At 37.1% G+C, this 15,523-nt stretch overlaps 1 protein-coding gene across 1 annotated transcript; it reads left to right on the top strand.

Annotated features, from left to right (window-relative positions):
• Positions 1–1,232: 1,232 nt before the first annotated feature.
• Positions 1,233–15,523, top strand: TFB2M (transcription factor B2, mitochondrial). Its single transcript, XM_016201415.2, has 8 exons — positions 1,233–1,539; positions 2,243–2,331; positions 5,863–6,013; positions 6,346–6,494; positions 9,069–9,158; positions 10,089–10,151; positions 12,660–12,823; positions 14,331–15,523. Exons 1-8 carry the CDS (start codon positions 1,248–1,250, stop codon positions 14,506–14,508), a joined length of 1,176 nt encoding a protein of 391 aa, XP_016056901.2. The 5' UTR covers positions 1,233–1,247; the 3' UTR covers positions 14,509–15,523.

The raw sequence follows: 15,523 nt of genomic DNA, 5'->3' as shown, positions 1-15,523 counted from the left end.
CAAAGGGTAATGGGTAAAGCTCTGAGTATAATCCTCAAACCCTGAAATCACTCGCAGAGAATCGCGTCCTCTAACATTACCCAGCAGGTAAAAACACTGCCAGAATTTCCATTAGAGCATCCTATTTTTAGAGTGTTTGGCCTTTTAAAATGCATTCCACAGTCCAATATGTTTGACTAAGTTTACCCGGGGGACGAAACGAGCATCCTAAGGTCTTAATCTTTTTAAGCTTAGAAAGGAATTTTAAGCTTTTAAGTCTTAATTTTTTTTCTCCCCCAATCTTAACTTTAAATCTTTTCAACACGCAAATTAAAAATTAAGGAGATGTTGACCCAGAGGGAGGAAGGGAGGGGAGACGCCAGGTGGTTCTTGACAACCGAAGTGCTGGGGGGGGGGGGCAGGTATTTAGGAAAACGGAAAGCGTGCAGCAGGGTGGGGAGCAGGGGCTGTGGGCTGCAGCACGGAGGGGACTCGGGGTGCGGGGGGAGCCTGGAGAGGAGCGACTTCTGCCGCTGGTCCCCTAGGGAGGGAGAAATTGGCGCGATGCGCAGGAACAGATCGCACGGGCGGGAGGAAAACAGGGGAGCGGAGAGGCGGCGGAGGTGGGGGAAGCCGGCTACACCTCGCCCGGGGGGCAGAGGCGATGCAGCCCCGGGAGCACAGCGCAGGGGGAGGAGCGAGGGGTTCCAGGAGGCGCTGCACCCCGGCCGCGAGCCGGCCGGTTCCCTGCTGCATCCCGCTCTCCCTCTGCTCACCTGGGACCTGGAGGCGAAAGGAGGGCTACCGCCGGGCTCCGGGGCTGTCTCCAGCCCCACTCGCTGACATGGCGGCCGACGAGCTGTCACGGAGCTTGCTCGGGTCTCCCGCCGCTCGCGTGTCGGAGACACCTCTGCCTTCCAGCCCCGCCTCCTCTGCGCACCCCTCCCGGCGGGGCCGCCCGCGACCGCGGAGCATAGAGCGCGAGCGGCTAGAGAGGAAGCGCGGAGGGCGGACAACCATAGAGTACACGGCCTGGATGATCCGGCTCCTCGTCCATCCACTCACAGTCCTCCAGCGCCGGCACCTGACCGGAAACGGAAGGGCGGGGAAAAGCAAGGAGAGGATGTCCGCATGCGTGGTTGGCGGTGTTTGCTTTCGCCCGGGCCCAGTCAGGTGGTGGGGAGATCCCACACGTGGGGCTCCCTGTGAGGAGTTCGCCGGCGATGTAATGAGTCTGGGTGACATTGGGACAGACCTCGAGTGTAAGGATGTGGGTCCCCGTGGCAGGGCTTTCTCGGCGGCTGACGCTGTCCGCCTTTTCCGGTGCTGGTCGCTTTTGCCTTTGGAGGTCCGGAGCGGCGAGGGGGAAGGACGTCGCGGCCAGGAACTTGTCTGACTTCCAGCCGCAACCCAGTGAGGGTTTCAGAGAATTGTCCTCGGGGGTGTCCAAGAGCCGCTTAGAGTCCAAGCGTTACATACTCAGTCCGAGGCTGGCTGAGACCTTGGTGCAGTTCCTGCTGAAAAAAGACGGTTGCAACCTAATCCTGGAATTCAATCCAGGTGAGTCCGTCACGGACTGCGTTTTCTTGGATGTTCACCCCTTCTGCAGACTTAAACGTTGACCCCCCCCGTGGGTTGCTGTGTAAGACATGGCCCCTTCTTTTATGTGGTCAGTATTGATCATGCGACAGTGTTTATGGAGCAGCCTGCGCTTTACAAAATGGTTGGAGAGAACATGCTCTTAGATTCCACCGTCCCTCCAAGGTAGCTGCACCCCACCCCCTAAAAAAGAACTTTCATATTACCCTTCCTTGAATCACCTCTGGACCAGTAGAAGGATGCTGAGAACACTAGATTTATAGACTTTATTAAAGAGTAACTTTTTAAAGCACCATTTTCTATCATGAGGAATCAGTTCTGTTTAGGATAGTCCCTGATTAAATGGTAGGATAGAGGCAACCTTTACGGTTTGCTTTTTTCCCCCCTTGAGGGTGAGACATTGTGTTTGGAGCTCAGGTTTTGCAGCCTTTGACAGAATGGATTCACAACCAAGCAGCACCACTTACCAGTTGTGAGGTTGGAGTCCAGTGACTGTGTCTAATCCCCAGTTTCCTTATATGTAAGTAAGGAGTGTAATATCTACTTTGGGGCTGCTGTAAGAATTAAAATTAGATAATACACGTAAAATGACTAATTTTTTTGATTTTGAAAGGAATTCTTGTTTTTTGTAAATAATCATTTTTTTGTTCTGTTAATATACTAGGTCCTGGAATCCTGACTCAAGCATTACTTGAAAGAGGTGCCACAGTGATTGCTCTTGAAAGTGACAAAGCTTTTATTCCACATTTGGAGGTAGATTTTTAGTTTCTAAAAATAACTTACTGTTCAACCCCTTCCCCTTGCAGCGGTTTAGGGAAGTAAACTTAAGCACACAATTTATTTTTGAGGACTCACTTTTAGGGACCATGCCTTAAATATGTTGTCATCCCCAGTGATTAGAACGTAGTATCAGTGATTGTTGAATAACTAAAAGACTGGAGTTCTAAGACTTGTTTTCTGCTTCTACCTCTGCTACAGACTAGTTTGGTAACTTCGAACAAAATGTATAACTGGTATTTCTAGGCTTGTTTCCTCATCTTAGTAGACTATGCTGTGCCCCTGCTTTCTCTGAGCTTAGAATCTAATTGCAGTGCTAAGATCAAGTTAATGGGACTGCATTAACTCTGGATTTAGGGGCAAGAAAGGTTTGGTATGGTCAGATACAAATGCATGGAGTGAAGGCATTATTCAAATTGAGTTTTCAGTGAATTCCCTTTTGTTATATAGCACAAGATTGCATAACAGTAAAGTGGAAATTTCTTGCATAATTGTCATCCTGTTTTCTTTCTCTCCTTCCCTCCTTTATAAATCTCTACGTTCAGTTTAGGAAACTTCTGCTATTCTATGCCAACTTCCTGAAATCATGTAAAATCTAAATGAAAACAAAAAATTGTGAAATGTCCATCAAATCCAGCTATTTTGTTTACTTATTATTAATGGAACTATGCGCATTAGCTGTTCGCTATTCTACGACACGCTGCTTTGAAAGTAATTCAGGGTTTTGCTGGGTTATTTAATTGATGAAAAATCTGCTAGAACTTCAGAAACATTAAGAAGAAAAGAATATGAATTGTTCTAAGATTCAAGATCATGAAATGTGATTTAGTACCCATAGCCATCTATAATTTCAATTTGGAAAGTAAAAACAAGATAGCTTTTATCTTGGTCGTTTTTAAAAAGGCTTACTAGTTTTTTGCTCCAGTAAAGGTTTTTACTTTTTTTTTTTTTTTAAACTCCCAGTCCCCTCTCCCCTCAGCACTAACTTGAACTCAGCCCCTAACTTATTAACCATTGTTATGATGAAGTGAAAAGCCATTCAGATAAAGTTGTGTGCGAATTTATGTATTTGCTAGAATAAAAGGGAAGAAGCCATTTCAATAGAACCTTTGCTTGGGTGTTAAAGTGGTGCCCTAAGCAGATAATGCTTCTAGCTTCCCAAAGGCTCTCAAGTGTGCTTCTAAAACCTGAAAGGATTTTAAAGGGTGATGCTTGACTCTGGAGTTTTATCTAACTTTAACTACTCCCTTCCCCATTTCCCAGATAAAATTCTTGGGACTCCACGTTGACAATGTTTCGAGCAGAACAGTTTGTTTTCCTATGTGGATGTCTAGAGATACACGTTACAGATTGTGTGCTATAATAATAAATCATGATATATCTCATTTGAATTGTGAAAACTGTTGCATCTACTTAGCTGTGGATGTTTAGTTGAAGAGACATCAGCTTTTGTGGTAAACTGTGTCTTATTTCAGCAGGGATAGAGCACAGTCTTTTCAAATTAGGCTGAATCGCAGCCCTAGCATTTACTACCTTTAAGACCCTTGGGCAAGTAAGTAATTTAAACTGTTTGACTCGTAGTTTTTCCATATACAAAGCAGAGACATTAATTTCCACCTGTAAAGAATCTTGATGCAATTTAAGTAAGATAGACTAAAGTGCCTAACATCATGAGTAGGAGAAACTTAAAGGTTACTTGTCTTTCCTCTCCTTTTTACTTCCTGTTTTTGAATCCTAAATGCAGTCAAGTTGAGTTCTAACATGTGATTTCACTATTATACGAATTGAATTATTAATTCTGGAGTTTTGGCTGTTACTGTGTTTGAATTATTGAATGGTAAGTGACAGATGAATAAAGTCATAAAGTATACATTCTTTTTACATTACCATCAAACCAAAATTCATTAGCTTTCTTCAGTTAGGAAGATTAAAACATGACTTGAGTAATTTGTGAGATTACTTTATTGCCGTACATATAGTATAATTTGTTTAATCAGTTTTTTAGAGGTATGCATTATATGAATGCTCTTTTTCATAATCCCCACTTCTGGTTTTCTTCCTTTCGTTTTGGCTTAGTCTCAGCTTCTTTTCCTGTGTACTTGACCCTAGAGATCTCATCTGCAGTCCTGGCTTTAATTACCTTCAACAAGCTAAATACAAATTTATATATTCAGCCTGGACCACTTCACTGACCTCCCCATTTAGGTCTACAACTTCCTACCTGGCATTTCTACTTGGATCACTTAATAGGCATCTCAGAGTTAACATGACCAGCCCTGCTGGCATGGCTCAGTGGTTGAGCATCGACCTGTGAACCAGGAGGTCACAGTTTGATTCCCTGTCAGGGCACATGCCCAGCTTTCTGGCTCCATGCCCAGTAGGGGGTGTGCAGGAGGCATCCCATCAATGACTCTCTCTTATCATTGATGTTTCTTTCTCTCTCACCCTCTCCCTTCCTCTCTCTGAAATCAGTAAAAACGTATTTAAAAGAAAATTAACACGATCAAAAATACATGATTTCCACCCCTAGTTTGTTCTTTCTACTAGTCTTTTTCCAGGGTCCCCCTGAAAGTAATCATTGAAATGGACTAGATTTAGGAATTTAATAATATTTATAGGTTGAACTCAAATGCTTAAGAAAAACTAGTTTTTAAATTCATGACTTTAAGTTGCAAGTTTGTTGAAACCTTGAATACCAATAGAGGTTTCTGGGCGTGAGAACCTAAATATGCATATCAAAGCATATTGCCCTCTTCTGATTGATTTCTTATAACTTCAAATTAAATTTACGGAGTCTGTAGCTCATACTACTAAGCTCTCCAGGCTACTACTGCAAGGTGAGCAGATCAGGGCAGTAAAAAGATTGAGGTATATTGGATCTCTTCCAGTGGACAGGGAGCTTTCCTTCTAGAGTTGCCTCTGTCTCTAGAAAAAGTAAATGAAAAATTAAGTGGAAAATGGTCAGTGACCTACACAGTGAGCTAAGTTCATTTGGTGAGGGACTAACTAAACTCTTCAAGAAAAAAAGGAATACCCTCTTGAATCACCTGCCTCTCACTTTAATATTTTATTGTTTTTCTCCACTGTGAAACATCTTTGTGTAACTAGCAGATGGGTTGCAGCTCTGTCTGAGCCCAGATGTGGTCTCAGAATCTTTGTGGGTGCACCAGGCTGCCACTGCTAAGGAATTCGAGATTAGTGTGAAGGAGCTTTTCGAACAACTGATGATGCCATTGAGATAAAGAAAGTAAAAAGATCAGTAAGAATTTGTTGGTGTTTTTGTTTGTTTTTTTGACTTTTTTTTTGGTATTTTCATTATTTTTCAGGCATTAATTGATTTGTATTAACTGTTAAATTTTAGGGTATATTAGTAATGTTTTCTTTACATCTTTATTAAGGTGGTAATATTTATTGTAAGATTTGCTTTTTGAAGTAGATCTTTGAATTGTTATAAACGATCCGCATAACACTGAAATTTCTTAACATTTTATCTCTGTTTCTTTTTAGTCCCTAGGAAAAAAGCTGGGTGGAAAACTACACTTGATCCACTGTGACTTCTTTAAACTTGATCCTAGAAGTTTTGGAGTAGTAAAGCCTATTGTGAATTCAAAGTTGCTTTTTCAGAATTTTGGAATAGAAACACTTCGTTGGTCAGAAGGTAATTTTTGTAGTTTACTAAGGGAGATACCTTATAATTTGCCAGCTTTTTCTAGCAGTGCACCTGGTTTGTTGATGAGATTTGTATACTCTTTATAGTATATAATTTATGGGCAGAAGCTCTTAAGTTGAATATTGTTTTCCCCTCACCTCAACACAATCCCCCAGCAGTTGTGCCGAGGCCAAGTTCCACATCAAGGAAACATATCGAGGCTTAGTTTTAATTGAAATAAAATGAATATAGTTTGTTAACTTAGTTTTACTCAATAAAATATGGTCACAGAGAAAAGTGTTAAGAATTTATTCAAGTATTTTTGCTTGTATTTTTAACAGGTATCCCTTTAAAAGTAGTTGGAATCTTCCCAACTAAAAATGAGAAAAAGATGATGTGGAAACTTTTACATGATGTATATTCCTGTACTTCTCTATATCGATATGGACGAGTAGAACTAAATTTGTTTTTTAATGAAACGGACTGCCAGGTAGGTTATTAACAAGTACTTGACTAGTATTTTGTCTTGAAAGAGTTCTGTGATTTTTCTCTAGTCTTAATCTGTGTGATTTTAATTTGGGCTCATGACATAAATTTTACCATTTTAAATATTTTTTGAGAGTGTACAGTTCACTGGCATTAAGTACATTTACGTTGTGGTACAACTGTTACCATCATCTATGAACTCTCAGAACTTGTTCATCAATCTATACTGGAACTCTGTACCCATTAAACACTAACTCCCCTCTCATGAGCCCCAACTATCATTCTGCATTCTGTCTATGAATTTGATTATTCTAAGTACCTCGTATAAGTGGAATTACACAATATTTCACTTTTTGTCTGGCTTATTTCAGCATAATGTCTTTCAGCTAATGTCTTTATTCCATTGTATATATACACCACCTTTTGTTTATCCATTCATCTGTCAGTGGACACTTGGGTTGATTTAAACTGGTTATCTCATTGATATTTTGAATTTCCATTTTCTTAAATGATTAGTGATGAAGAGCACCTTTTTTTTGATTATAGATCATTTGTATGTCTTCTTTGGATGAATTAATCAGGTTGTCTATTTTTTGGTTGTTGAGTTTTAGGAGGCCTTATACTTAACATTAATCCCTTCTAAGGTACTTGATTTGCAAATATTCTCTCTCCTTTTATGGGTTGCGTTTTTACATTGCTATGGTATCCTTTGATTGAGTCCCAAGGTTCTTAATTTTGATGATGTCCAGTTCTCTTTTTTGGTTGCTGTTGCCTCTGCCTTGGTGTCATATCTCAGATATCATTGCCAAATCCAATGTCATGAAGCTTTCCCCCATGTTTTCTTCTAAGAGTTTTATAGTTTTAACTCTATGTTCAAGTCTGACCTATTTTGAATACTTTTTTTAATTTTTAAATATATCTTTATTGATTTCAGAGAGAGGAAAGGAGAAGGAGAGAGATAGAAACATCAATGATGAAAGTCATTGATCGGCTGCCTCCTACACACCCTGACTGGGGATTGAGCCTGCAATCTGGGCATGTGCCCTGACTGGGAATCGAACCCCGATCACCTGGATCCTAGGTTGATGCTCAACCGCTGAGCCCCGCCCGCCAGGCTTGATTAGTTTTTTTTCATATGATGTTAGGTAAGGGTCCAGCTTCATTCTTTGGCATACAGATATGCAGTTTTCCCAGCACCTTTGTTGAGAGACTGACCTTTCCCCATTGGCACTCTTGGCAAAAATCACTTGACAGTATACATGAGCGTCTATTTGTGAACTCTTTTATTCCATTGTTCTATATGTTGTCTTTATGCCAGTACCACACTATTTTGATTACTATAACTTTGTAGTAAGTTTTGAAATCACGAATTGTGAGTCCTCCACTTTTGTTCTTTTTAGAGGTTGTTTAGGCTATTTGGTGTCTCTTGAGATTCCAATATACATTTTAGGGTGAATTTTTAATTTCTGCAAAAGCACATCTTTGGGATTTTGATAGGAATTGCATTCAATTTTGTGATCACTTGGGTAGTTTTGACATCTTAACAATATTAAGTCTTTCAGTCCATGAACACAGGATGTCTTTTCATTTATTTATGTTTTCTTTAATTTCTTTCAGCAGTGTTTTGTAGTTTTCAGTATAAGGAATTGTTTTCTTAATTTCCTTTTCAGATTGTTCATTGTTAGTGTATAAAAATACAACAGATTTTTGTGTGTTTTGTATCCTGCAACTTTGCTGAATTCCTTTATTCTAAGAGTTTTTGTGTGTGGAATTTTTAGGGTTTTAGACTTTACTTTTAATTCACTGAAATGGAAGGTCCTCCTGAAGTCCTTGATATTGCCTTGAGAGTAATGTTTTTCTGCCCAGAATGCCTCCTGTTATTAATCTTTTAATCCACTGTAACAGGGGATACTTATTTGTATGTAACAGCTGTGGGTTAGGATAGTGGGGCAAGAAATGAAGGGATGATTTATTAACCAAGATCCAGACAGTAAGTACTGACTGTCTGTGGAGGGAGAGCAGGGTCTCAGAACCTTGAAGCTGTACATAGAGTAAGTACATGGAAGAATGAAAGGAAGAGAAATAGGAAATGCTTTCTCAGGTTTCATCTTGCTGCTACGAAAATGTCTAATGCTGCCTTTACCATGGATCTTTTCACATGTGGTTTCTTCTCACTGAGGTGCCCTCTCATTCACTGTGGTAACCTCTTATCTTTCAAGTGTCAATCTAAGCAATCTTGACTCAAAATTTAGTGGCCCACCTGGTACATATTTCTAACACACCTGTCCTTCTCCACAGTAATTACACATTTTTGTTTCATTTTAATGAGGTTTTGCCCTGATGGGTTAGATATGGGTAAAGGAAATCAATCTCCAATATGTTCTATTTTAAGTGTACATGATATATTTCAATATGAACATTTAAAAGGCCTTTCTCTTTGAATCAGTTACAATTAAGATTTTGTGTTCTAATTTTCTTTAATTTCTATAGACTGTTAAGATACTACTATTAAGACAGCATTTGGTTTTGACTGATTATAGTTCTGTGTAACAAGTACCTTCTGCTTTCCTCCCACTAGAGGATATTGGCAAATCCCCAGAACCCAAACATGTACTATGCAGTGAGTGTGCTCTGGCAGGTGGCTTGTAAGGTTAAGCTTCTGCATATGGTGAGTAAAGCCCTTTTAAATTTCAGCTGGGAGAAAAAATAAAAAATAAAACACTAAAAAGACAATTTCAACAGGGAACTTGGTTCTTTTTAGAGACCTTACATTTTACTGACCAGCGAATGGAAAAAAATTATTATTTTTCCCAACTGTGGAATATAATAAATATTTATGCTGCCTTTTTTTTCCTTTTTCTTTTTTAAATTTATCTTTATTGCTGAAAGTATACAGATGTCTCCTTTATTCCCCCATTGATCCCCTCCACCCTGCATCTTCCCCACCGCCCCTCTTCCCCACATATTGTCTGTGTCCGTGGGTTATGCATACAAGCATATACAGTCTTTGATTAATCTTGCCCCACCTACTCCCCCACCCCCCCTTCCCTGCTGTTTTTGTCACAGATATTTATGTTTTTCTTTGATTATTAAAATAATATATGTTCATTGTAAAAATGTAAGACATGTAAAAGAAAGAAAAGAATTTAAAAATCACTCCATTTCTACCACCCAGGGGTCACTATTGACATTTGTGGCATATTTTTAGTCTTTTATTTTTGCTATGTTTTTTTTCTTTATGTAGTGAAGATTATATTATTTTGTATCTTATTTTTTTTCACTTGAGAGAGAGAGAGAGAGAGAGAGAAAGAAACATGTGAAAGACAAACATTGATCAGCTACCTCCTACCTGAACCCCTACCGGGGATCGAGCCCAAAACCTGGGCATGTGCTCTGACCTGGAATTGTACCAGCCATTGACCTGTCTGTGCACAGGACTATGCTCAGCCAACTGAATCACATTGGCCAGGGCTTGTTGTTTTTCTTCAAACCAGTTAGGGTTCATTCTGTTGTTTAGGTAAGACATTTTTGCAGGAATAATATGGGGCACTTTGACCAAAGAGCACTAAAAAGATGATTTTGTTTAACTTCCCTCCAGGAGCCTTGGTCATCATTTGACATAAGCACCCAAAGTGGCCAACTGGAAAAGCCAGAGAGCACGGTAAGAATAAACGCATACCCTTCCCTTTTTCTCTAAGTGGAATCTCCTTTGTTTTCTATAAGATTATCTGGTATCTGTATTGATTTAAATTTTTAATTTTAGAATATCTAGAAATGTTCTTTAAGCATATCTTACTTCTTTTAATAAACTTAATTTTGGAAAAGAATTGTATTTTTTAGCTATTTACACAGAGGAATCTAGCATAGTTAATAGACTTAAACAGAATCTGACTTTGATTGTTATCTCTTTTGAAATGAAAATATATCTCAAATTTGGAAAACTTAATCATTTAATTTGGTAAACTAAAAAAAATTTATACTTTATTAATTAATCAGAAATTTGTAATATTGCTACTTCTATAATGGTTGAAATTCCTAATAGGTACATCAGTTTCTTACCCAGGAAGTGGGGTGTTCATTTTTGTTGATTTTTCCCCCTTTCTAAAAAACAGGAGTGATGATGTTATAAAGTGATTCTCCGTTTAGTTTATATCAGGGTACTTATAGTGAAATTGTAATAAAGGAGCTGAAGTTTCAAAAACAAGTTTTGATCTCAGTTAAAAAGTTCCACGTTAGGATTAAATGCTGATGATGCTCTAATCCCAGCATACCTACTCAGTTTGAAGTTTCCATTTGCTAACTTCTTTGGTATTTTCTCTTAATACTAAAGGAAAAAAAGAAAATTGTCAATTTAGAGATGGTGTGGTTTTAGAGTGATCAGTCATTATGGTGATCACTGTGATTTTAGTTTTCATCCACTTTTTTCCCCCTCTTTTCTTTATTTCCCTTTCCCTGCCTTTGCCCCCCTCCATCCAGTAGTTGTCTTTCACTCTCCATAAGCATAATTTAATAGGAGCCATATGTTTTGGATGGATACCATTAGGTACTTATCCACATGTTTCCGAAATGAACAACCCTGTATATTTGACACTTGCTCATTTTTCTCAATGATGATATCAAAGGTAAAAAAGTTTTTTGGCCAACTTAAATATGTAAACTTTTAGGGATGAAGATGAAATGACCAACTATTATGTTTCATGAGAGAATTTTATTAAAATATTTCACATGTATCTTTGATATCAGTGTATCAATTATGAAATTGATACAAACACTTTGAGACATTTTACAGTTTTTATAGCACATCATCTTCATTTCCATTAAAGTTTGAGATTTCACACTTTTTTTGAAGCCATGTTTTTATGCTATCATTGAACTTTTTTTCTAAGTTACAAATAAACACTCATTTAACATCGGGAAAGTTTTTTTTCTTCCCTATTTATCAAGTAAATGTATATCTGTAACTCCAAAGATATTTGCCAGGTTGCTTTTTAAAGTCATCTTCAAAAGACTTGTTAACAACAAGTAATACTTTGAATTGTGTTATCCCTATTCCTAATTAATAATTACTAAATATTTTGGAATTTCATTGCCTCCCTTTCTACCAATTCCTTAAGCTGCAGCCATCCAAAACTAGAAGCTAGAATTGATTATAAGTTGGGGGGAGGGCTAATATGTCTTCCACAAATAGTATTTATATTTAAATATATATAAAATAAATAAGTGATCACTACCTAATATGTGAGATTTCCTGAAGAAATATAGGGCGCTTTCTGTTCTGAGGAATAATTTTGGGGTGAAAAATGTCTTAAACTTGAGTCACATACAGTTTTCATTTTGATCTGTGTAATATTGTATACTTGAGCAGGTTGGCAGTGTTTTCTGTAAAGGACCAGTTGGTAAATATTTATGCTTTCAGGCCACGTGCAGTGTCTTTCATGTGTTCTTTGGTTTTTGCTTTTTAAAAAAAAATAAAAAAATCCTTTTCAAATGTGAAAACCATTTTTAGCTCCAGACTATACAAAAAGAGGCCATTGCTTGCTAACCTCATATTTTTTTAAAGAAATTACCCAATTAAAAATTATATAGTCAATAGTGTTTAAAATTTTTTTTTTTATCAATAGTATTTTTTATTCTTAGGATCTGGTGTTGTGCTTCAAATACAGAAGAGACTCACTGCATATTAGTGTCACGTTTGGTATTTGATTTCACCCTCTTTGCAAGTTAATAAGCTGTTACTCTTTATGGTTGTTGGCCAAAGACACAGACTCCTGGATCAGACAAAGGATGGTGTTTTCCCCCAAGTCCCACAGAGTGTATGACGTGGCACAGCTGGATGGTGTGCATGCAGAGGGTTTACATTGCAGCTGAGGAACGACACAGGGCTGGGGGAACCCCACCCCTTTTATAGCAAACATTAAGCAAGCCTGCTTTTGCCCTGGAGAGAAATTATCTTATCCCTCAAGATGGCTTACTGCAGACAATCCTGCAGAAATAGCCCAGGTAAAGAGCGGTTAGGGCCTTGCATTCTTGGCACAGCTGATAAGAACATACAGGGACATTCAGGGTCTATGGGGACTCCCTTCTCCAGCAGGTAACTGGAATGAGTAAGTGGACATGTCTTGCTCTGACAATATTTTATGACTAACAATTTATTTTCCCTCTTTTCCAGGAATCATTAGAACAACAAATACAACAAAACCTGTGTTTTATTCAATTTACTCCTTATAGAAATTTATTTACACAAAATTTAACACCTGTTAACTATGATGTATTTTTTCACATGGTAAAGCAGTGTTTTTTGAAGCGTAATGGCAAGCTAATAAACCATTTAAAGTAAGTAAGAAGAATAAAAGCAAGTATAAAAGTAGCAATTTAATGTGAGAATTATACTTTCATGTTAGAGGTTCTAATTTTTATATTTTGTATATCTTGATTAATACAGTGAGGTACCATGTTTCCACTCATGTATTTCTTCAAAATACTTTCTTCTGCCTGGTGCACATTTTGAGAAAAGTATAATTATATTTTCCATATAATCTCCTGAGCTTAATTATTTTCCCTTCTTTGAAAAAACAACCGTGGATGCCTACAGTTTGTTTTATCTTTGTCAAGAGTATATGCCCAGGATTAACCTTCATGAAGAGCTAGCTGCTTGCTGCTGGCTGGGGTGGAGAAGGTTGGCATTATTGGTGGCATACCTTGTCATTGCCTGTCTTTATTGGTTTTGTTTCCTAACCAAAGTAGGGATGGGTCATTGTACCACCCTAATTTTCCTGCCCTGGACTAAAATTTTTGTTTCTATGTAAAGCTTGATAAGGATTATAGCTATTACTACCTATATTGTATTTACATAAGTATAATATTTATATAGGGCTGATGTGTAGTTTTGTGAGTTATCATTACACTTTGTAATCAGCAGCCCATATGTAAAGTATTGTCAGAGGGTGAGCAAAATGTTAATCAGTTAAATTAATTCGATCACAAATACAAAAAAAATTAATATGATCATTAAATATGTAGCTGAATGAGCTGTTGGTTAAATAAAATTTATGTAAAAACAAATGTTAAAAGTGGCAATAGACCAGTAAAAATAATCCACTATATTTTATCTTGTCCCCTTGTGGTGGTTTTGTGTGAAACTATGAAGAATATAGGAAATTAAGGAATAAATATGGTAAACTATGGTGGAAAATGTTCAAAATTCCCTTTGACATCCCTGTGATTGAAAGCATGTTTCAATAATTGAAAGCATATTTCCATCTGTGAAGAGGATTCCATTCAAATTAAAAAAGTATTGGAAATATTTTCTACCAAAATATTGTATTGCAGTTGTTTACTTGTTACTGTCAGAGGCTCACTGATGGTTTCTTGATAGACTACTACATAAGGCAGTTTTCTGCTTTATAATTTGTTCACCAGTAATGATTACATAAAAATGTGAAAGATTATTCCTTCTTTGAAAACAGTCAGACATCAGTTTCTGCTGTTTGAATTTACTGAACTTTTACATGAACCTAAATGGATTTAAGAATATTTTTGCAAAGAGAGTTAAAAGATGAAAGAAGTAGACAAGACAAGGATTTTTTAAAAGGGCAATGTTAAATGAAAATTTTGTGTAGGAATTGATTAGAACATCTTAATGCCATACATCTGCCATATAACTTTAGGAATAAACATAGTTAAAGATATGTATTATATGCAAGTTCTTAAACTAAATAAGATTAATTACATATAATAAGATAGGCATTTTTAAATTGGGCTTAGAAGCCACCTCTGTCAATATTAACTGACAGTTGTTATGAAAAAGAATTTAACAAATTTATTTTGAATTTTTTTGCAGTTCATTGAGTCCAATTGATGCAATGGATATATTGAAGAAAATAAAACAAGAGAAAAGAACAAAAATAATAGATATGTATCCTTCAGACTTTAAACGGCTTTTTGAAACTATAGAATGTTCCAAAAGTCATACCTGTAAGTGGCTATATAATGACTTCATGGAAGAGGTAGTCATATAGGGAACTGGACTGCCAAGACTGTAGCTGGAACAGCTTATTTTATTTGGAAATTATGACACAAATGAAAAAGAACTAAGTTTTTAAAGCTCACGTTCTTTCAACAGAAGGGAACTGTTTTGTTTTGCACAAACAAGGCAGATGATTTCTTCTGAAGTTGATACCATTAGTACATTAGATAAAACAACGGCTGCTATTTTATTCATCACTGAGTACCATGAAGACGTATCTACTGTCAACGTACTCGCAGTTGTATGGAATTACCAGATGAAATTTACTTTTAAAAATCCTTTTAGCCAAATACTTATATTGTATTAATTTAAATGTTCCACTTTCACTTGATTTTTGCATCCTCCAGGGGGGCAAAAAGTTGGTTCATTTTTAAGCTTAGAAAGTAAATAAAACTGATTTAAGTGGTTTGTTTTACTTTTCAGTGGTTTGTAATACTTTTATTAAAGTGTTAAATACTGTGCAATTAAATTAATTTTAAGATGGCTTAAACTTTTTTAGACATTAAAATATTTTAAATAAGAGTTTGTGAATTTTTTTCCGTTTCAAATGAAACAAAATGTCATGTATAGTCAGTGTACAGTCAGTGAATAATTCACAAGTGTTGCATTTTTGTTCCATCAAGAAAATTTATCTGAAGTTAGACTTTATATGAACCTAAATGAAATTAAGAATATTTTCTTAGATCATTGAATAAGCTACTGAATTTTAGCCAAGACATATCTGATCTCCTGAATTAGATTTGATTACTATTATAACACTTTGTAATACCTAAGGCATATTAGTAAGTAACTCTTTGTAGGGCGTGCTCTTAACACTTATCCAAACCAGTTCTTCCCAACTTCCCTACTATTGTCATTGCTGTACAGATCTGGCTGGAAACTAAATCATCTCTTTTCTCTCATAAATTCATTACTAGGTTACAAGAATGTCAGCAGAGAAACATTTTAAATATATTTCAGAGGCATTAACTGATGGTTTTTAGCAAAGGGAATGGAGTCCAAAAACC

The sequence above is a fragment of the Miniopterus natalensis genome, chromosome 21 (assembly GCF_054644295.1).
Source record: "Miniopterus natalensis isolate mMinNat1 chromosome 21, mMinNat1.hap1, whole genome shotgun sequence".
NCBI classification, from domain to species: domain Eukaryota; kingdom Metazoa; phylum Chordata; class Mammalia; order Chiroptera; family Miniopteridae; genus Miniopterus; species Miniopterus natalensis.
The sequence above is the reverse complement of the archived record's forward strand: the minus strand, read 5'-3'. Positions and strand labels throughout refer to the sequence as shown.

What these genes read in the sequence shown, in the direction of transcription:
- TFB2M (XM_016201415.2), top strand. Translation starts at nt 1,248, where the DNA reads ATGTGGGTCCCCGTGGCAGGGCTTTCTCGGCGGCTGACGCTGTCCGCC. An exon ending in AATCCTGGAATTCAATCCAG is followed by an intron (nt 1,540 to 2,242) that starts GTGAGTCCGTCA and finishes TTAATATACTAG; the next exon opens with GTCCTGGAATCCTGACTCAA. An exon ending in TTAATGAAACGGACTGCCAG is followed by an intron (nt 6,495 to 9,068) that starts GTAGGTTATTAA and finishes TCCTCCCACTAG; the next exon opens with AGGATATTGGCAAATCCCCA.